The following is a 21,531-nucleotide window of genomic DNA, read 5'->3' on the forward strand; positions in this document are numbered from 1 at the left end:
GATCGCGCACTGGTTTGCATAAGCTCAAGATATTTAATTGGAAATGAAGCAAATGCACATATTTCAAGTGAAGAACAGGAGTGAAAACTGCTAACTGAAGTGGCCTCTGTGAAACGAGAGCAACGGGTTTGGATTTAACGGAATACATCATGAAGAAATTACATCAGGTTCAGTATGCCGGAGTGGGACTGGATGGAGGGGGAAAAACTTTTTTTCTTTTTTTCAATAACCCCTTCTCAAAAAGATCCGCTGCATAACCGACCTAAGCAGGATGATTAAAAACTGTGTGGAAATAATTTACTACCAAAAGCTTGACATGTGAGATTGAGAAAAAGAACAAGGGCTTTTGATGGCGCAGCAACAAAAAGGGAGTCGCCATTTTGACGGGTCTTGTCTAAAGATTTATCGGGAGGAGGAAGCTTTGTTTTCACACTGGATTCCTGGTAGAACCTGGTAGAACCTCTTCGAGGACTGAGAAAGAGGGACAAACCTGCGAAAAGTGAATAAGTAGATAGCAAGAATGCTTTGCCCCTTCATGGATCACTGCCTTGCCGTGGCGAAGGGGCTTGAAGAACTCAGAGAAGCTATGAACTACGCCGAGCAGGGCACACAAGATGAACAGGTCATAGTGGAGAGTTTTGACCAAACGTGATCCACCTGGAGTAGGAATCGGCAAGCCACTCCAGTATCCCTGCCAAGAAAACTCCATGGACAAAGACAACAGGCATATAAAAGTTATGACACTGGAAGATGAGCCCCTCAGGTCGGAAGGTGTCCAACATGCTACTGGGGAAGAGCGGAGGACAAGTACAAGTAGATCCAGAGCTGATGAAGCGGCTGGGCCAAAGCCGAAAGGACGCTCAGTTGTGGATATGCATGGAAGCGAAAGGAAAGTCCAATGCTGTAAAGAAAAATATTGCATAGGAACCTGGAATGTAAGAACCATGAACCTGGGTAAGTTGGATGTGGTCAAAAATGAGATGGCAAGAATAAATATTGACATCCTGGGCATCAGTGAGCTAAAATGGACGGGAATGGGCGAATTCAGTTCGGATGACTACCATATCTACTACTGTGGGCAAGAAACCCGTAAGAGAAATGGAGTGGCCCTCATAGTCAACAAAAGAGTGGCGAAAGCTGTACTGGGATGCAGTCTGAAAAATGATAGAATGATCTCGATACGAATCCAAGGCAGACCTTTTAACATCACAGTAATCCAAGTTTATGCACCAACTACTGGTGCTGAAGAAACTGAAATTGACCAGTTCTATGAAGACTTACAAAACCTTATCGAAGTGACACCAAAGAAGGATGTTCTGCTCATTATAGGGGATTGGAATGCTAAAGTAGGGAATCAAGAGATAAAAGGAACAACTGGCAAGTTTGGCCTTGGAGATCAAAACGAAGCAGGGCAAAGGCTAATAGAGTTCTGTCAAGAGAACAAGCTGGTCATCACAAACACGCTTTTCCAACAACACAAGAGACGACTCTACACATGGACATCCCCAGATGGGCAACATCGAAATCAGATTGATTATATTCTCTGCAGCCAAAGATGGAGAAGCTCTATACAGTCAGCAAAAACAAGACCTGGAGCTGACTGTGGCTCAGATCATCAGCTCCTTATAGCAAAATTCAAGCTTAAACTGAAGAAAGTAGGAAAAACCACTGGACAGGTAAGATACAATCTAAACCAAATCCCTTATGAATACACAGTGGAAGTGAGGAACAGGTTTAAGGATTTAGATTTGCTGGACAGAGTGCCTGAAGAACTATGGATGGAGGCTCGCAACATTATACAGGAGGCAGCAACTAAAACCATCCCAATGAAAAAGAAATGCAAGAAAGCAAAGTGGCTGTCCAACGAGGCCTTACAAATAGCGGAGGAGAGAAGGCAAGCAAAATGCGAGGGAGATAGTGAAAGATACAGGAAATTGAATGCAGATTTCCAAAGAACAGCAAGGAGAGACAAGAAGGCCTTCTTAAACGAGCAATGCAAAGAAATAGAGGAAAGCAACAGAATGGGAAGAACCAGAGATCTGTTCAAGAAAATCGGAAATATGAAAGGAACATTTCGTACAAAGATTACCATAATAAAGGACAAAAGTGGTAAAGATCTAACTGAAGCAGAAGACATCAAGAAGAGGTGGCAAGAATACACAGAGGAATTATACCAGAAAGATATGGATGTCTCGTACACCCCAGGTAGTGTGGTTGCTGACCTTGAGCCAGACATCCTGGAGAGTGAAGTCAAATGGGCCTTAGAAAGCACTGCAAATAACAAGGCCAGTGGAAGTGATGGTATTCCAGCTGAACTGTTTAAAATTTTAAAAGATGATGCTGTTAAGGTGCTACACTCAATATGCCAGCAAGTTTGGAAAACTCAGCAGTGGCCAGAGGATTGGAGAAGATCAGTCTACATTCCAATCCCAAAGAAAGGCAGTGCCAAAGAATGCTCCAACTACCGCACAATTTCACTCATTTCACATGCTAGCAAGGTTATGCTTAAAATTCTACAAGGAAGGCTCAAGCAGTATGTGGACCGAGAACTCCCAGAAGTGCAAGCTGGATTTAGAAGAGGCAGAGGAACCAGAGACCAAATTGCAAACATGCGCTGGATTATGGAGAAAGCCAGAGAGTTCCAGAAAGACATCTACTTCTGCTTCATTGACTATGCAAAAGCCTTTGACTGTGTTGACCACAGCAAACTATGGCAAGTTCTTAAAGAAATGGGAGTGCCTGATCACCTCATCTGTCTCCTGCGAAATCTCTATGTGGGACAAGAAGCTACAGTTAGAACTGGACATGGAACAACTGATTGGTTCCAAATTGGGAAAGGAGTACGGCAAGGCTGTATATTGTCTCCCTGCTTATTTAACTTATATGCAGAATTCATCATGCGAAAGGCTGGGCTGGATGAATCCCAAGCCGGAATTAAGATTGCCGGAAGAAATATCAACAACCTCAGATATGCAGATGACACAACCTTGATGGCAGAAAGTGAGGAGGAATTAAAGAACCTTTTAATGAGGGTGAAAGAGGAGAGCGCAAAATATGGTCTGAAGCTCAACATCAAAAAAACGAAGATCATGGCCACTGGGCCCATCACCTCCTGGCAAATAGATGGGGAAGAAATGGAGGCAGTGAGAGATTTTACTTTCTTGGGCTCCATGATCAGTGCAGATGGTGACAGCAGTCACGAAATTAAAAGACGCCTGCTCCTTGGGAGAAAGGCGATGGCAAACCTAGACAACATCTTAAAAAGCAGAGACATCACCTTGCCAACAAAGGTCCGTATAGTAAAAGCCATGGTTTTCCCAGTAGTGATGTATGGAAGTGAGAGCTGGACCATAAAGAAGGCTGATCGCCGAAGAATTGATGCTTTTGAATTATGGTGCTGGAGGAGACTCTTGAGAGTCCCATGGACTGCAAGAAGATCAAACCTCTCCATTCTGAAGGAAATCAGCCCTGAGTGCTCACTGGAAGGACAGATCGTGAAGCTGAGGCTCCAATACTTTGGCCACCTCATGAGAAGAGAGGACTCCCTGGAAAAGACCCTGATGTTGGGAAAGATGGAGGGCACAAGGAGAAGGGGACGACAGAGAATGAGATGGTTGGATGGTGTTCTTGAAGCTACTAGCATGAGTTTGATCAAACTGCGGGAGGCAGTGGAGGACAGAAGTGCCTGGCGTGCTCTGGTCCATGGGGTCACGAAGAGTCGGACACGACTAAACGACTAAACAACAACAACAACAACAAGAATGCTTTTCTTTATGGAAACGATGAAATACGGTGGCTGTCTGAAATATGACTCTTGGACGAACGGAAAAACCCACACAGGAATACAAATTTGTTTGAACCTGCTTATGGAGACAATCAGAGGCCACAAAGACAAAGAGAGAGGAAAAATATATGAAAACAACTAGAAGAGATGTGGAAAACAGCAAGAAAGAATTGGACAGAATTTTGAACATTATTTGGATAGATTTGTGGACTTTTAAAGTAGTAGCAATAAGAGGATTGGACCCCTTTCGGAACTTGAAATATGGGTACCCCCAACAAAATTTAAAATTAGGCTATGTAATTCAGAATTTATGTGATTTGATTTGATATGATTGGTCTGTTAATAAAAAATATTTTTTTTAAAAAAAGACATATTTGTCTATGCTAATCTTATACCTGAGTCTTGCCCTGCCATGTCTGCTTATGCTAATCTTGTACCAAGGACTTGTCTGGACATGTTTGCCAAGGTTAACCTCTCCCCTTCGAACTGTATTCTGGGATATGGTGGGAAAGTTTTAAAAGTCTTTGTCACCCCATCCTTGGGGTTCAAAATTTGCTCTTTGAACCTACTGTGCAATAAACTTTGGTCTACAGCTATTTGCTCCGGTTGGCTGGATTCCTTCCTTTATTCTGCAGGGACCCACGGGCTCTGCCCGACCAGCTGGGGGACTGAAAAGTCTCGCACCTAGATTTTTCCTTAACAGAAGTTACAGAGAAGCAGGCTGAGGGCAAGGAAATGGGCAACATTCTGACATTTAGAAGACAGCTGAAGGCAACCCTCTATCGGGAGGTTTTTAATGTCTGATGTTTTACTGTCTTTTCTTTGTACTGGAACCATGCAGTGGAAGAGAAACTTAAAGATGGAAGCCTGAGAGAGAGGAAAAGGTTTCTGGCTGCCTCCTGGGAAAGAAGTGTATATAACACTTATACCAAAAACAGAGACTGAAAAGACTCAGATCAAGAACTACCGCCCTATATCATTACTTAATGTGGATTACAAAATTTTTGCAGACATTTTAGCAAAAAGATTGAAAAAAGTGTTGGTGGGAGAGATTCATAAGGACCAAGCTGGCTTTCTTCCAGGAAGACATTTGTCAGATAATGTGAGAAATATAATAGACATTATGGAACTATTAGAAGTGAATATAAACACTAAGGCAGTACTGATATTTGTGGACGCGGAGAAAGCCTTTGACAATATTTCTTGGAGTTTTATGAAGAAGAATCTACAAGAGATGGGGGTAGGCCAAGGTTTTGAGAATGGTATAGGTGCAGTATATTCTGAACAAAAGGCAAAGTTAATTGTAAATAATGTGGTTACTGAAGAAATTCAGATAGAAAAGAGGACACGACAGGGGTGCCCAATATCCCCATTGCTTTTTATATCAGTCCTGGAGGTTTTGTTAAATATGATTAGAAAAGACCAGCTGGTTAAAGGGGTTCAGGTCGGAGCCAAACAATATAAACTGAAGGCTTTTGCAGATGATTTAGTACTTACTTTGCAAGAGCCAGACACTAGTATGAAAAGGGTTTTGGAATTAATTCAAGAATTTGGTCAAGTCGCAGGATTTAAGTTAAATAAACAAAAAACTAAAGTGTTGGAGAAAAATCTAACAGCCATGGAAAGGGAGCAGTTTCAAAATGAAACAGGATTAACTGTGGTTAAGAAAGTGAAATATTTGGGGATAAACATGACATCTAAGAATGTGAATTTATTCAAAGACAATTATGAGAAATGTTGGACAGAAGTAAAGAAAGACCTAGAAATATGGTCAAATTTGAAGCTTTCCTTGTTAGGCCGAATTGCTGTCATCAAGATGAATGTTTTGCCTAGAATGTTGTTTTTATTTCAGGCTTTACAGATTGTGGATAAAATGGACTGTTTCAAGAAGTGGCAGAAAGATATATCCAAATTTGTCTGGCAGGGCAAAAACCCCAGAATAAAATTTAAGATATTAACAGATGCAAAAGAAAGAGGGGGGTTTGCCCTGCCGGACTTAAAACTGTACTATGAATCAGCAGCTTTCTGCTGGTTGAAAGACTGGCTACTTCTTGAGAACACAGACATTCTAGATTTGGAAGGGTTTAATAATATGTTTGGTTGGCATGCATATTTATGGTATGACAAGGTAAAAACTCATAAAGGTTTCAAAAATCATATTGTTAGGAAAGCATTATACAGTGGTGCCTCGCAAGACGAAATTAATTCGTTCCACGAGTTTTGCCGTCTAGCGAATTTTTCGTCTTGCGAAGCACGGTTTTAACGGTTTAACAAAGTCGCAAGACGTTTTCGTCTTGCGAAGCGAGCCCATAGGGAAATTCGTCTTGCGAGGCAAATAGCAAACGGAAAAACCTTTCGTCTAGCGAGTTTTTTGTCTTGTGAGGCATTCGTCTTGCGAGGTACCACTGTATAGTGTTTGGATTCGTTATAAAGATTTGTTGGAAAATAAAACCCCAAGATGGCTGTCGCCAATGGAAGCTAAGGAGGTGAAAAAACTTAATATGCAATCAAAATGGCCAAAATATTGGGAAATTTTAGAACAAGAAGGTGAGAAAGTGAAACTACAGAGCTATGAGAAATTGAAGTCTAAGGTTCGAGATTGGCTCCATTATTATCAAATAATGGAGGTGTATAAACAAGACAGAAAAATTGGCTTCCAGGTGGAGAGATCTAAACTAGAAACTGAATTGCTAGAACCCAATACTAAAACTTTGTCAAGAATGTATAATCTGTTGCTGAAGTGGAATACACAGGATGAAACTGTTAAATCAGTTATGATTAAGTGGGCACAAGACATTGGTCATAACATTATGTTTGCGGACTGGGAATGGTTGTGGACCACCGGTATAAAATTTACGGCATGCAATGCCCTAAGAGAAAATATTATGAAAATGATCTACAGGTGGTACATGACACCAGTCAAGCTTGCAAAGATTTACCATTTGCCTGATAATAAATGTTGGAAATGTAAGGAAACTGAAGGTACATTCTTTCACCTTTGGTGGACTTGCCCGAGGATTAAGGCTTTCTGGGAAATGATATATAATGAAATGAAGAAGGTACTTAAATGTACTTTTCACAAGAAACCAGAGGCCTTTCTCTTGGGCATCATCGGCCAATTGGTCTCAAAGAAGGACAGGACTTTCTTTATGTATGCTACCACAGCAGCAAGAGTTCTTATTGCAAAGTATTGGAAGACTCAAGAACTACCCACACTGGAAGAATGGCAGATGAAGGTGATTGACTACATGGGACTGGCTGAGATGACCGGCAGAATCCGAGACCAAGGGAAAGAGACGGTGGAAGAAGATTGGAAGAAATTTAAAGTTTATCTTAAGAACTTTTATAAAATAAATGAATGCTAAAACGCCAAGGTTAGAGAAATTAAGGGGTTACAGCTGTACTGATTAGGTAAAAAAGATAGGGGCAGTAAAAGGTTATTTAATTAAATTTTGAAGTGAGGATTTGCTGAAGAAATTTGAAAACAGGGATGCAGAAAGGGAAGGTATGGGGAAGACGGAGGAACACGGTTTAAGAAAAGAAGGTTTTGAAATTATATTTGTTTATGTGTTTGTATGTTTTTGTACTGTGTATTGTTTGTGTCAAATATGTGTTAAAAAAACCAATAAAAATTATTTTTTTTAAAAAAAAAAAGAGAGAAGCAAAGTTACAGGGAACCAGGCAGAGGGCGAGGAAATGGGCAACATTCTGACATTTAGAAGACAGCTGAAGGCAACCCTCTATCGGGAGGTTTTTAATGTCTGATGTTTTACTGTCTTTTCTTTGTACTGGAACCAGGCAGTGGAAGAGAAACTTAAAGATGGAAGCCCGAGAGAGAGGAAAATGTTTCTGGCTGCTTCCTGGGTGGGATTGCGGAAACGAAGAGCCGCTTCTGAGAAGGCCTCTCCCCTCCCCTCTCCCTCTTTCCTCTCCTCTCCAGGGGGACCAATGGTTGGACTTGGCAGAACCACTGCGTCTGGACAGGGCAGGGACTTATGGGGTGGGAAGAGGATGGAGGTTGCAGGAAGGAAGGGGGGGACTGGACCCCCCACTTTCCAGGGATCTGTCTCTGGTCGCCTTGAAGGGGTGGCCGATTCCTGGGTGGGAAGGAGAAGTCAAGGCGGCCCCTCCAGAGAAACCCAGCAGGCGCCACCATGGAGAAGTGTCCCCAAAGACTGATTTCCTATCTCCCCCCCCCCATTGCTGCCCTTTCCTGCCCCAGGGATGCTCCCCCTCCCCACTTCCTTGACTCTCTAACTCTGTCCCAGAGTCTCCCCTGCACCCAGAGGCCTCCCTTGGCTCAGCCCTCATCCCCCATCTTTCCATCCTGGGGGGCCACCCCAAGATTAGCAGAGGAGGGACAGGGGGTCTCTATCTAGGCATCCCTCACGCCCGTTAACCCTCCTTTATCCGTGCGGAGCCCACAGGGCCCCAGGGATGCCTTCGCGGGGAAAACGGGGCAAGGGGGCCCTCGTAGGGACCCCCTGCGTAGGTTCCCCATGTCCGCCGCTGCCAAGGCACCTAAGGGGCCAAGGAAAGCCCCCTTCGCAGCACACGTGCAGGGATCCAGGCCCTGCCGACGGGGCCCACGAAAGGCGCTCTGGGGAGCTGGCGGGGGTCTCTGGGTCCTTTTCTCCCCTCTCCGCCCCCCGCGAGCCCTTTACTTCTTTGTCCTCGTTCCCAATTCTCCTTTCCTTTCCTGCAATATACACGGGCGGGGGGGGTCCCCTCCCATGATGCCCCGCCTTTCCTTTCCAAAGCGCGCTCCCCTAGAGCTACGCCGCAGAGCAGCAATCCGCGCAGAAGCTCTACTTGCGGGGAAAGCAGGCAGCTTGGGAGGGGGGCTCTCTGCCCTCATTCCGGAAACAGAAGCCGGATTACAGGAGGAGGAGGAAGAGGTGCAGCGCATTGTGGAGGGATTTGGGGTTGTGGGGGCAGGATGAGAGGAGGATGTACCGGGAAGGGAGGAATTGAGGGGGGGAGGAAGCTGATCCCGGCAATCCATTTGCAAAGTGGGGACCCCCCCCCCTACAATGTTTACATTGCAAAATCCTTCCCTTCCCTTTCTTGACTCCAGAAAATCCTTTCTTGACTCCAGAATCCATCATCACAGACCCGTTTCATTCAGGCATAGATATCTGCTATTTGGACAAGTCTGCTTGAATCATGAGGATCATCACTGGATCATCCATGATGTCATACCCGTCTCACGGAGGGTGGGGGACTCAGGAATAATCTCCTGCCACGTGACTGGGGGAGTCTGGAGGCTGACGGGGGTCAGACAGGGCTGCTGTTTTGCTCTCCTTACTATTTCAGCTCAGGTTTTCCTGGCAGAAGTTACATTTCATCAAGAAATGGGTGGATTCATTGAGGAAACGGGCTACGTTTCAAAGAGGCAAATGTGTATAGTTTGTAACCATCCAGGGAGTTGAGTTGCAAAGGCCATTTGCAGAAAGGTTTTGATAAGGAAAATTCTGGGTTGAGAGTCTACTCAACAGCTCAGCTCATCAGGGTCCAAGTCCCCTGCGGGTCCGTGCGGTCAGTAAAAGAAGGAAATTCCAGCGAAGCAATTTGGAGCAAAACAGCAGTCAGTAGACTGAGATTCTTTATTGTTGTGCAACAGGTTCAACAACAGCAAGTGATCCCAGAGCAGGGGGCGACATTGACATTTAAAACTTTCCCACCATATCCAGGATAGAGTTCTCACAGCATCATCAATATATCTTTTTGCAGGGCTTGCAAGACGGAGCTGTTCTGCCTGGCCTTTCGCCAAAGCACAGTCCGACCCCCCCCCTCTCCTTCTGTAATCTTCATAGAACCCTAACCCGATGGTTGTCATTAATTTGATTCTGAATTGAGTCTAGAATGTATTTTAATTAATTGACTGTGCAATTTTCTGTACACTGGGCTATTTTTACCTGCTGTTAGCCACTCTGAGCCCGGCTTTGGCCAGGGAGGGTGGGATACAAATTATTATTATTATTATTCATTATTACAGTGGGATGAAGATCATATGAACTTAAGGCATTTGCAAACAACCTGGTAATAATGGTAGAAGCCCACTGGAAAGTATACCAAGGGTGTTCAACAAGATTAATCAATTTGGCCAAGTTGCAGGTGTTAAATTGAATAAAAATTGAAATAAATTGTTGGTAAAAATATGAGACAACAGAAGAAAAATGAGTAGAGACAGAAAGCAGAGCTGGGGATAGAAAAGATGGTGAAATTTTTTGGAGTGTGGCAGACAACAAAAAATATAAACATTTTAAAATATCATTATTGGTAATGAAAAATTCTGGGGTGAGAGACGACTCAACAGCCGAGCTCATCAGGGTGCTACTCCCCCGCGGGTCCATGTGGTCAGTAAAAGAAGGAAGCTCCAGCAACACAGCTGTCAGTAGACCATGATCCTTATTGTTGTGCAACAGGTCCCCACAGGAGTAAGAACCCTGAGTAAGGGGTGACCCCCCTCTTTTAAAACGTCCCACAATATCCCAGAATACACTTGGAGCAGCATCACTGAGACATCATCACTACATCAGTAGCATGTCACAAAGGGGGAGGGGTCTACAAGGGTGGCACAAGTCCAACATTAGGTCTCTTTATCAGGCCCCTTTCCCAACACCTCTTAAGTCCCCATCACCGGAAGAACAATAAAACTCTTGTCATCTCCTTGCCCTCAGGACTTGTCTGGAGATGGGCTTTCAGAACATCTGGCTTGCTCAACTGCCTCTGCAGATGTCCATTGTTTCCCCTGGTCACTCCCTAGGTGGGGGTCCGTGTCTCTGCTCTTACGCTTGGGGGATTATGGCGGGATGCCCTGCTCCTGCTGCCTGTTAGATTTCCAGCTCCGTGATTGCAGTCATGGCATTTTTGTCTATCACATGATGGTGTATGTTTTGACTCCACAGTGGGAAGTGATGGAGACTATGTTCCTGAAGTGAGACTATTGTCCTTTGTTCTCTCAAGATGCTGTCTGATGCTAGAGAGAGAGGGAGCCGTGTTGCAGTGCTCCGTGTGTGTTTATATGTAAATAAAGTAGCTTAGCCAAAATGCTGAGTTGCTGAGCTCTGTTACGCAAACTGCAAACACTCTGCAGATCCCTAAGTGTGCCAATGTCTGTTGGCATCAGTCGCTGTGAAGCTTTTGAAGCTCCCGAACGAATGACCAGGAGGGAGAGAACATGCCAGTTGGGCATGTGTCTCTACCAGGATCCTACTCAAGTGTTGGACGAGCGCTTGACACTGCCGATCTGATTTTCTGCTTCTTGGTTCACGGAGGGAGGTGGAGCCCAAATTCCCCTTTCTCTAAGGATCAAAATGGCGTTGGAATGAGGAGAGTCAGTTAAAGTATGGATTTTCTACACATTTATAAAGCTAGGTATCTTCCCCGAGCTGTCAAGTCGAATGCATACATTCAGGCATAATATTGGCAACATTATCATCATGGCTTTCCCAGTAGCCAAGGCCATGTTAAAAACTAGGCTGTGGGACATAGATCTCTAGGAACTAATCTCAGCTGCAGAAAAAACATGGTCCCCTCTTTATTTTCGACTCTCTAGGGTGCAGGAATTTAACCTTAATTATTTACAATTTTTGTTTAACCCGCAAGAAAAAAGGGCTTTTTCTCTGCCTATGTTCAAGTCTAATCCTCCTAACCTCCTTTGGGGCAGGTTTGTGGGTTTGGCAGAAGGAGATAGGATCTGCCCATGCGATGCCCACCTGGTGGAAACTCTAGCTCACATGGCCCTTAAATGTAAAATTTATGATGATCTCCGCCAACAATTTTTAGACCATCTATGCATTCCAACATGGAAACCAGAGAAGGAGGTTGTACACTTCTTATTCCAGGGGAGAGACCAGGAGCTCCCCAAGACAGTAGCTAAGTTCCTCTATTTGATTTTTTGTTGCCAAAGTACGTTACAGGATCCTGCCCTTGCTGGAGAGATGAAATAGATTGCCTCTTCTTCCCTTTGGCAAATGACTGTACTGTTGAAATGGCGACGAGATCGCACTGGCCTACTTATTCTGAATGTTTGTAAGTGATGCCAATAAAGGTTTGATGATTTGTAACATTGCAACAACTTTAAAGATGTGGGTCCCACTTGTCATTTCCATAACAGTGCAAAAAACCACAGTCACACGCAGACACACCATCATGCACGCTTGAGTAGAGCAACTGCAGGGCATGAGCCAAGTAGCAGCAGGGTAGGGGCCACATGTAGAGCAAGTCCCACACTGAGGTCAAAAACGCACACAGAGGCAGCAGGACTTCTTCAGTAATAGTTTACTGAGCTTTCAAAGCATACAGTTCTCACTGGGTCCCCAGTGAGGCACAAAAATTAGCTCCTGAGAGCAAATCCAGTTTCAGCAGTAAAAAAAATACAGCACGCAGGATATCTAAGTCAGGCACACAAACCGGCAGAAGGGAGCAAGGGAGGAAAGAGGCTGGAAGGACACAGGGCAATGTGTTTTGTCGGGGAATGGTCTGAAGCTGAATATTCTCCTCCCCCCCCTCCTTCTCCTTTTTTTAATTTCAAACCCAAAAAGAAACAAAGTACAAGCATCAAATTCAAAATCCATATTCGTATTTTAACATAAGCATATTACATAGGTAAAGGAAAAGGGACCCCTGACCATTAGGTCCAGCTGTGGATGACTCTGGGGTTGCGGCGCTCATCTCACTTTACTGGCCGAGGGAGCTGGCGTACAGCTTCCGGGTCATGTGGCCAGCATGACTAAGCCGCTTCTGGTGAACCAGAGCAGCGCACGGAAACGCCGTTTAACTTCCCGCCGGAGTGCTACCTATTTATCTACTTGCACTTTGATGTGCTTTCGAACTGCTAGGTTGGCAGGAGCAGGGACCGAGAAACGGGAGCTCACCCCATCGCATTGATTTAGTACCTCCAATATTAAAACAAATAACAAGGGAGATAGGGGACACCCTTGTCTTGTCCCCCTTTCTATTTTAAAGTATTCAGTCATCTCCCCATTCATTATTAAATTTACCTTTTGGTCTTGATAAATAGCTCTTAATCCAGTTGATATCCTTGTTCCCACTTCCATCTTTTCAATTATCTTCTCCACAAACCTCCAGGATACCTTATCGAAGGCTTTCTCAGCACCCACAAAAACAGATGCAGCCTTCTTCCCTGGGTTCCAGTCAAGATATTCAATAGCATCAATCACAAGTCTCACATTATTGCTCATCTTCCTTCCGGGTAAGAATCCTGTCTGATCTTGGCTAATGACTTCGTTCAACACTGTTTTTAATCTCTGGGCCAATATGTCCGCATATATCTTGTAGTCATTATTAAGTAAAGATATTGGTCTATCATTATTTATATTCTCTTTGTTCTTGTCTTGTTTAGGGTTTACTGTTATATGTGCTAATTGCCATGACTCCGGGATTCTTCCTTCCGCCATTATTTTATTTATGAGTACTTTCAGCGGAGTAGCCACTACTTCCTCCATTATTTTTTTAATGCAAGGCGGTAAGGGCATCCGGGCCCAGCGACTTCCACAACTTCGCTTTGGAAATAGCCTCCTGTACTTCCATCATAGAAACTGGGGCATTTAGATATGCATTTTTTTCTATTCCCACTCTGGGTAAGTCTTTCCCCTGCAGATAATTTTTTTATATCTTCTTCTGTTTCCTTGCCTATATTGCATAAATTTTTGAAGTGGTTGATAAAAAACTTGTTTATTTCTTCTCGTTTTCTCGCCGTCTTTGATTTTATCTATTAATCTCTCTTTCTGTCTCTTCTTCAGTTGCCATGCCAGTATTTTGCTGGGCCTATTTGCAAATTCAAAGGATCTCTGTTTCATCCATCTTATGTTATTTTGGATTTCAATGCTTAACAACTATGAGAATTGTGTTTGTAATAACTTGATTTTTGGTGCTACCTTTTTATTTTTTGGTTGCTTCGCTAGTATTTTTTCATTGCTCGCTATTTCTTCTCTTAACTGCTCTAAGTTCCTCTCATAAACTCTCTTTCCCCCTGCATTTTGCTGTATATAGAAGCCTCTAAGAAATGCTTTACCGGCACCCCAAATTATTCTTATATCAGTGTCTTGTGATTTATTGATTTCAAAGAATTATTTCAACAATTCTTGTGCTTTAATCACCAGATTTTCATCGTTTAATAAATTCTCATTTAATCGCCATCTTTTATTACCTTTTGTTTATTTTCTAATTCTAATATCACTGGATTATGACCTGTTATTGTCCTTGGGTGAATCTCTGTTTTTTAAAATTTTTATTATTAAACTATTTGAGATCTAGATTGCATAAATTCTCCCTGACGATTGTTAGGCTTCTGAAAAGAGTGTGAACTGTTTCTCCAGTGGATTTTTCTCTCTCCATGCATCCCTTAGGTTTAAGCTGTCCACCATTTGAAAAAATGTATGTGGTAGTCTCTCTTTTCTAGATATTCTGTCCCTTTCTGTCCTGTCCATTTCTAATGAAGGGACTCCGTTGAGGTCCCCCACCTTAAGGGGGGAATCCATTCTCAGGCCAATCAGCTTTCCTCAGAAGAGGAGCTGGAGGGGGGAAAGTCATCCAGGAGGAGGGAGAGAGGAGGTCATCCAGGAGGAGGGAGAGACACAGACACAGAGCAGATTAGAGAGGAATTACCTAGCTACAAGAAAATGACAAGAGAAACAGACTCAGCTGGCCCTGAAGCAGGAAGACAGATTTCGTCTGAGTTCATTGCCGTGAAGAAGAGTGGACTCTGAGAGGAACATGTCCCACACTCCATACATCTAAATGGGTTCTCCCACTTGAATGTCTGATATTTCTTAAACATCACATTATAGCTAAAGCACTTTCTGCAATCCTTCCATTTAAAGTTATTGATGGTATGTAGGGTGTCAAATGTTAAAGTTCTTCCTGGCCACGAGTCTGTTGATGTAGGACTTCCACAAGGACAGAGCCTCAATATACTTTCCTGACGTTTATGTGGTTTGTCTTTTGTGTGAGTTTGTTGATGTATATCAAGGGATCCACTCTGACTGAAGCTCCTTCCACATGCCATACATTTAAATGGTTTCTTCCCTGTGTGTCTGCTGATGTTTTCTAAGATTTCCACTTTGATTGAAGCTTTTTCCGTACTCAATGCATTTAAATGGTTTTCCCCCCTGTGTGAGTCCGTTGATGTCTTCTAAGCATTGCATTGAAACTGAAGCACTTCCCACACGCCACACATTTATATGGTTTCTCCCCTGTGTGAGCCCATTGATGTATATTGAGGTGTCCACTCTGACTGAAGCTCTTTCCACACTCCATACATTTATATGGTTTCTCTCCTGTGTAAATCTGTTGATGTCTTCTGAGGGTTGCGATGAAACTGAATTGATTTCCGCATTCCATGCATTCTTATGTTTTCTCCCCTGTGTGTGTCCATTGATGTGTTTTAAGGTCTCCATTCTGACTGAAGCTCTTTCCGCACTCAATACATTTAAATGGTTTCCCCCCTGCCTGTGTGAGTCAGTTGATGTCTTCTAAGGCCTGAATCGTAACTGAAGCTCTTTCCGCACTCAATACATTTAAATGGTTTTTCCCCTGTGTGAATCCGTTGATGCATTCTAAGGGCTCCATTTTTACTAAAGCTCTTTCCACACTCCATGCATTTAAATGGTTTCTCCCCTGTATGAGTCCGTTGATGATTTCTAAGGTGTGCACTCTGACTGAAGCTCTTTCCACACTCCATACATTTATATGGTTTCTCCTCTGTGTGAATCCGTTGATGTCTTCTAAGGCTTCCACTATCACTAAAGCTCTTTCCGCACTCCATACATTTAAATGGTGTCTCCCCTGTGTGACTCCGTTGATGCATATTGCGGTGTCCACTTTGACTGAAGCTCTTTCCACACTCCATACATTTATATGGTTTTTCACCAGTGTGAGTTCGCTGGTGTAATTTAAGGTCTGCATTCTGACTGAAGCTCTTCCCACACTCCCTGCATTCATATGGTTTCTCCCCTGTGTGAGTCTGGTGATGTTTACTGAGGTTTCCACTCTTACTGAAGCTCTTTCCACACTCCATACATTTATATGGTTTTTCACCCGTGTGAGTCCGTAGATGTGAACTTAAATGTCCACTCCGACTGAAGCTCTTTCCACACTCCATACATTTATATGGTTTCTCCCCTGTGTGAATCCGTTGATGTCTTCTAAGGCTTCCACTATCACTAAAGCTCTTTCCGCACTCCATACATTTAAATGGTGTCTCCCCTGTGTGAGTCCGTTGATGTGTTCTAAGGCTTCCACTATCACTAAAACTCTTTCCACACTCCATACATCTAAATGGTTTCTCCCCTGTGTGAGTCCGTTGATGCATATTGCGGTGTCCACTTTGACTGAAGCTCTTTCCACACTCCATACATTTATATGGTTTTTCACCAGTGTGAGTTCGCTGGTGTAATTTGAGGTCTGCATTCTGACTGAAGCTCTTCCCACACTCCCTGCATTCATATGGTTTCTCCCCTGTGTGAGTCTGGTGATGTTTACTGAGGTTTCCACTCTTACTGAAGCTCTTTCCACACTCCATACATTTATATGGTTTTTCACCCGTGTGAGTCCGTAGATGTGAACTTAAATGTCCACTCCGACTGAAGCTCTTTCCACACTCCATACATTTATATGGTTTCTCCCCTGTGTGAATCCGTTGATGTCTTCTAAGGCTCCCACTATCACTAAAGCTCTTTCCGCACTCCATACATTTAAATGGTGTCTCCCCTGTGTGAGTCCGTTGATGTGTTCTAAGGCTTCCACTATCACTAAAACTCTTTCCACACTCCATACATTTAAATGGTTTCTCCCCTGTGTGAGTCCGTTGATGCATATTGCGGTGTCCACTTTGACTGAAGCTCTTTCCACACTCCATACATTTAAATGGTTTCTCCCCTGTGTGAGTCCGTTGATGCATATTGCGGTGTCCACTTTGACTGAAGCTCTTTCCACACTCCATACATTTATATGGTTTTTCACCAGTGTGAGTTCGCTGGTGTAATTTGAGGTCTGCATTCTGACTGAAGCTCTTCCCACACTCCCTGCATTCATATGGTTTCTCCCCTGTGTGAGTCTGGTGATGTTTACTGAGGTTTCCACTCTTACTGAAGCTCTTTCCACACTCCATACATTTATATGGTTTTTCACCCGTGTGAGTCCGTAGATGTGAACTTAAATGTCCACTCCGACTGAAGCTCTTTCCACACTCCATACATTTATATGGTTTCTCCCCTGTGTGAATCCGTTGATGTCTTCTAAGGCTTCCACTGTCACTAAAGCTCTTTCCGCACTCCATACATTTAAATGGTTTCTCCCCTGTGTGAGTCCGTTTATGCATATTGCGGTGTCCACTCTGACTGAAGCTCTTTCCACACTCCATGCATTTAAATGGTTTTTCCCCTGTGTGAGTCCGCTGGTGTATATTGAGGAGTCCTCTTAGACTGAAGTTCTTCTCACACTCCCTGCATTGGAATCCTTTCTTGTCCATGTGAGTCTGCTGATGTGTTCTAAGTGTTCTACTATCAGTGAAACTTTTCCCACTCTCCATACCTTTAAATGTTTTCTCCCCTCGTGGAGTCATTGATGTGAGCTATGTGTGCTCATTCAATGAAGCATATCCCACATTTCACACATTTTAATTTCTATTCCTAATGAAACGAAAGGTGCCCCATTCCTTGGAATTCTGAATGTCTTCTCCATTACCTTCTTCAGAGTTGGAGGAAAGGAAATCCTGTTTGGGTTACAAGAAAGAGAACAAAGGGAAAGAGAACACATCAAGCGCCATTAGCCCCTTCTCTTATTTCAACATCTCCTACATTCTCCCATGTCCTACCCATGTTCCCAATTTTTTGGAAATGAAAAAGCAATGTCATCAAATGATAGTAATGCATCACCACCTTTCATACTCCTCAATCATCGTTAATAAAGCAGCATGATCTTGGAATACAGCCTTTTCAAATCAATTGTTTCCTCACAGGAAAGGCAGCTGCTCTCTGTCCATGAACAGGCCCTCTCTTTCTCCGGTCCATCGTTCCTTTGGATATTCCCCATCCTCTGCATCATAATCCTCCATCCACCTCTAGATGTTTATGGATCACCTGCACAGTCCCATTGGCCACAGGAGGTCCATGTGGACTATTATGTGAGACCCTGGTCTACATCTTTTCCAGGGACTGTGGTCTGGGTCAGTCAGAGAATTAGTGACAAGGTTTGGTGTTGGGATCAGCTGAATGGGTGCTCAGGGAAGCTCCTGTTCTTAGAGATGGACCTCCCTCTACATGCCTCGCATTGCAGTGAGAGAGCAGGAGAAGCAGAAGGAAAGAAGATGGCAAATGGGAATCCCAATGGTTCTTTATAATGATGATGTGCTGCCTGATCTCAAGCCCCTCTTCTGACACAAGATTACCCTAATCTGGCACTGACAAAGCTGGATATTCAAGGCAAAGGGATAACTGTACTTATCCCTTCATCCTTGAATATGTAGTGTTGATTTATTGATGGCCTGATGTTGTGATATTTCCAGAGACATGAATTTATTCCTTATCTGTCTCAAATATCTGGGTACCTTTGGTGGGGGTCATGTCATGCACCTTATGGGGTAATTTATCCACCATTAGTCCCCATCCTGCACTCAGCTCTCACCTGTGGCTTCCAGAAGCTGTCAGCATGCAACAAGGGCCACAATCCCAGAAATCGCTTCAACCGGCCGGCAAAACCAGGTGAGGATTGTTGATGGGTCTCAAATCCTTGGTGTATTAGGGAATTCTGCTGCAGGTGAAGGCAGGCCCTGGTGGATGGAGAGGAGGAGAAAAACAGTGAATCCCACAGTCCAGAAGACAGATTCCACCCCTGCTGCAGAGGAAAGTGAAGGGCAGATGGGATCGTCAACGGGGGAAGGAAGCCCATCGAGAAGGAAAACTCTGCTCCTAAACTTTCACTGCCTCTTGAGCTATGTTCAGGGGAAGAAAAGGCTATGGAGGAAAACCTACACAAATCCAGAGTGGAGTCTCTAAGATGGTTGGATGGTGTCCTCCGCATCTTCTTCATTCAACTCCTGAAGCCAAGCTGGTGCCAAACATACTGCTCTGCTTTCCTTGGGACCATATAAGCCAGGCTCATCTCGCTTTAGTGGCCGAGGGAGCCAGCGTACGGCTTCCAGGTCATCTTGCCAGCATGACTGAGCCGCTTCTGGCGAACAAGAGCAGGGCATGGAAACACCGTTTACCTTCCTGCTGGAGAGGTACCTATTTATCTTACTGCACTTTGATGTGCTTTTGAACTGCTAGGTGGGCAGGAGCAGGGACCGAACAGCGGGAGCTCACCGCATCACGAGGATTTGAACCGCTGACCTTCTGATTGGCAAGTCCTAGGCTCTGTGGTTTAACCCCCAGCACCACCCGCATCCCATATTTACATCATACGGCACTGTAAAAGTATTCAAAATATTTGTTTTTCGAAGAAAATACCACAATGTATCCGGTGGCTCCTTGAAAGCTAAAGAAAGTATTGTGGCGGAAGCTTTTGGGGGTGCAGGACCAGGAAAGCTCCTGCCACCATGATCCTTCCAATGGGGATTCAGTCCTCATCATGGGACTTGAACTCCCCTGGCTGATTATCTCCAATGAGATAGATATTGAGAGTAAAGCTGTTTCCTGGTTCTGCTGGATCTCTTAGCGGCTTTGGAGACCTTTCGCCATGGTGTCCTTCTGGAGCTCTAGGGGAGCTGTGGGCCCTGTTATGCAGTGGTTCCCCTCCTTCCTCCTGGGCCATGTCCAGAGAGTGGTGTTCAGACCCCTGGGTGCTTACTTGTGGGGTGCCCCAGGGCTCCATTCTCTCCCCCATGCTTTTTACTATCTATATGCAGCCACTGGGAGAGATCATCAGGGGGTTTGGGCTGGGTATTCACCAGTATGTGAATGATGCCCAGTTCTTCCTCTCTTTTAAATTGGAACTAGTGAAGATGGTGAGTGCCATGTGTGGCTGTCTGTAGGTGGTTGGAGGATGGATGGCGGGTAACACATTGAGGCTGAATCCTGACAAGACAGAAATACTGTCCCTGGGGGAGGATGGGGGCATTCCTGGTCCTGATGGGATAACTCTGCCCCTGAAGGACCAGGTGTGCAACCTAGGGGTCATTTTGGACTCCCAGCTGTCCATGGAGGCACAGATCAATTCTGTGTCCAGGGCAGCTGTCTGGCAGCTCCATCTGGTACACAGGATGAGACCCAACTAGCCTGCAGACTGTCTGGCCAGAGTGGTGCATGCTCTGGTTATCTCCTGCTTGGAGTACTGCCAGCTGCTCTACATGGGGCTACCTTTGAAGGTGACTCTGAAACTGCAACTAATCCAGAATGGGGGAGCTAGACTAGTTACTGGAAGCAGCCACTTAGACCACATAACACTATTTCTAAAGTATATTCCCTGGCTCCCAGCGCATTTCCGAGCACAATTCAAATGGTTGGTGCTGACTTTTAAAGTGTCTGTGGGATGTGAAACACAAGAGCAGTCAAGTACAACATCCCTAGAGTGGAAATAAAAGGGGATGTCTGGAGCAGCCAGTCGGAACTTCCGATTTCTCCTAGGCTGGGACAGACTTCTTCTGCATGTGACTAGAAGTGGGTGCGACCTCACCTGCCCAGGTAACAAAACAGCAGGACTGGTCAGCCACTCTCTCTCTGACTACATTCGTCAAAGAAGCAACATCTGCTTAGCCTAAGATGCTTTCTTGGGCTGTCTCCTTATGGGATAGTTTCCAGGTGTATGTAACTTTTGTAACTTAAATCTGCCTTCTGGGATCCATTTATGAAGAGAATGTGTGAGTCAACTCTTTTTATACTTTTATAGAAGACTGTGTCGTGTCTTATCTTTTTATGAGGGACTCAAGGGGAAATTACCAAGGAAACTTATTTTAGAGGCTTTAGCGAGCCTGAGCAAATGCATCCACTGTAAGTTTAAAAGGGGGAATGTTACTCTGCTAAATTGTACAATTTGTTAACACAAGTTGGAAAGGATATAATCATACAATATATCCTCTCCTGCATCCCTGAACATTCCCAGTGTCATGGTTGCTTTTTTCAGGCATAGAAAAGTACGGATGTAATGTATAGCGATAATTCCTAACCTATTGGTTCAAGAAGGTTCTGGTAGTTTTACTCTGTATGATTCAAAGCTGGTGTTTTCTCTAGATCATGGGGAGGCAAACTAAGGCCTGGGGGTATAAATACGATGATGATGATGATGATCTTGTGGGGGGTTTTTTTAGTTATTTTGGAGCTCGTACTGCTATATCAGCTCATAAAATGTTATGGGTGGAGAAAATCACAGGGTTGCCATAAACTATAATCCCACCCAGGAAATCTCATTCACATACAGTCTGTAAATTTGGGGAGGTCACACACCTCACCTGTGCTAATACTGGAAGTCTCTGGCCTCCACAGACACACCCTGTGTGTAGAGCCTCCAGCCACAGGCACTGTCTATCATGAAAATGGGTCCTTTGACTGGGAAGATTCATACAGTCACTGTCATCAGATGATGAAGGATTGTATCTCAGCTTGTCAGCCACTCTGACATTGCCTTCAAAGAATAGGGGGAACAGAAATGCTTTTGAGGTGCAACTTCTGTATCAATCCTGAGAGCCATTCCATGGACCCCTGTTTCTGAGGACAGGTGTACATTATCCTCATACATAGTGGAAAAGATAATAAAGATGGAAGCCTGAGACAGAGGAAAAGGTT

At 44.2% G+C, this 21,531-nt stretch overlaps 1 protein-coding gene and 1 long non-coding RNA gene across 8 annotated transcripts in view; one reads left to right on the forward strand and one right to left on the reverse strand.

The window, feature by feature from the left end:
• LOC309541501 overlaps positions 1-21,531 on the forward strand; it is a 65,408-nt gene that overhangs the window by 5,512 nt on the left and 38,365 nt on the right. The window lies entirely within an intron of this gene.
• The window catches only part of LOC309541252 (uncharacterized protein), a 246,014-nt gene continuing 238,865 nt past the window's right edge, over positions 14,383-21,531 (reverse strand). For 6 of the 7 annotated variants that reach the window (XM_082238889.1, XM_082238891.1, XM_082238893.1 and 3 more), the window contains 2 exons: positions 18,437-18,581; positions 14,383-17,525 (listed from right to left, as the gene is read on the reverse strand). In XM_082238889.1, the coding sequence (XP_082095015.1) occupies positions 15,243-17,375 (2,133 nt within the window). In that variant the 5' untranslated portion in view covers positions 17,376-17,525; positions 18,437-18,581 and the 3' untranslated portion in view covers positions 14,383-15,242. The remainder of the gene's footprint in view (positions 17,526-18,436; positions 18,582-21,531) is intronic. The other variant, XM_082238895.1, reaches the window with a different exon arrangement.

Source organism: Podarcis vaucheri, assembly GCF_965113315.1.
Source record: "Podarcis vaucheri genome assembly, chromosome: 10".
NCBI classification, from domain to species: domain Eukaryota; kingdom Metazoa; phylum Chordata; class Lepidosauria; order Squamata; family Lacertidae; genus Podarcis; species Podarcis vaucheri.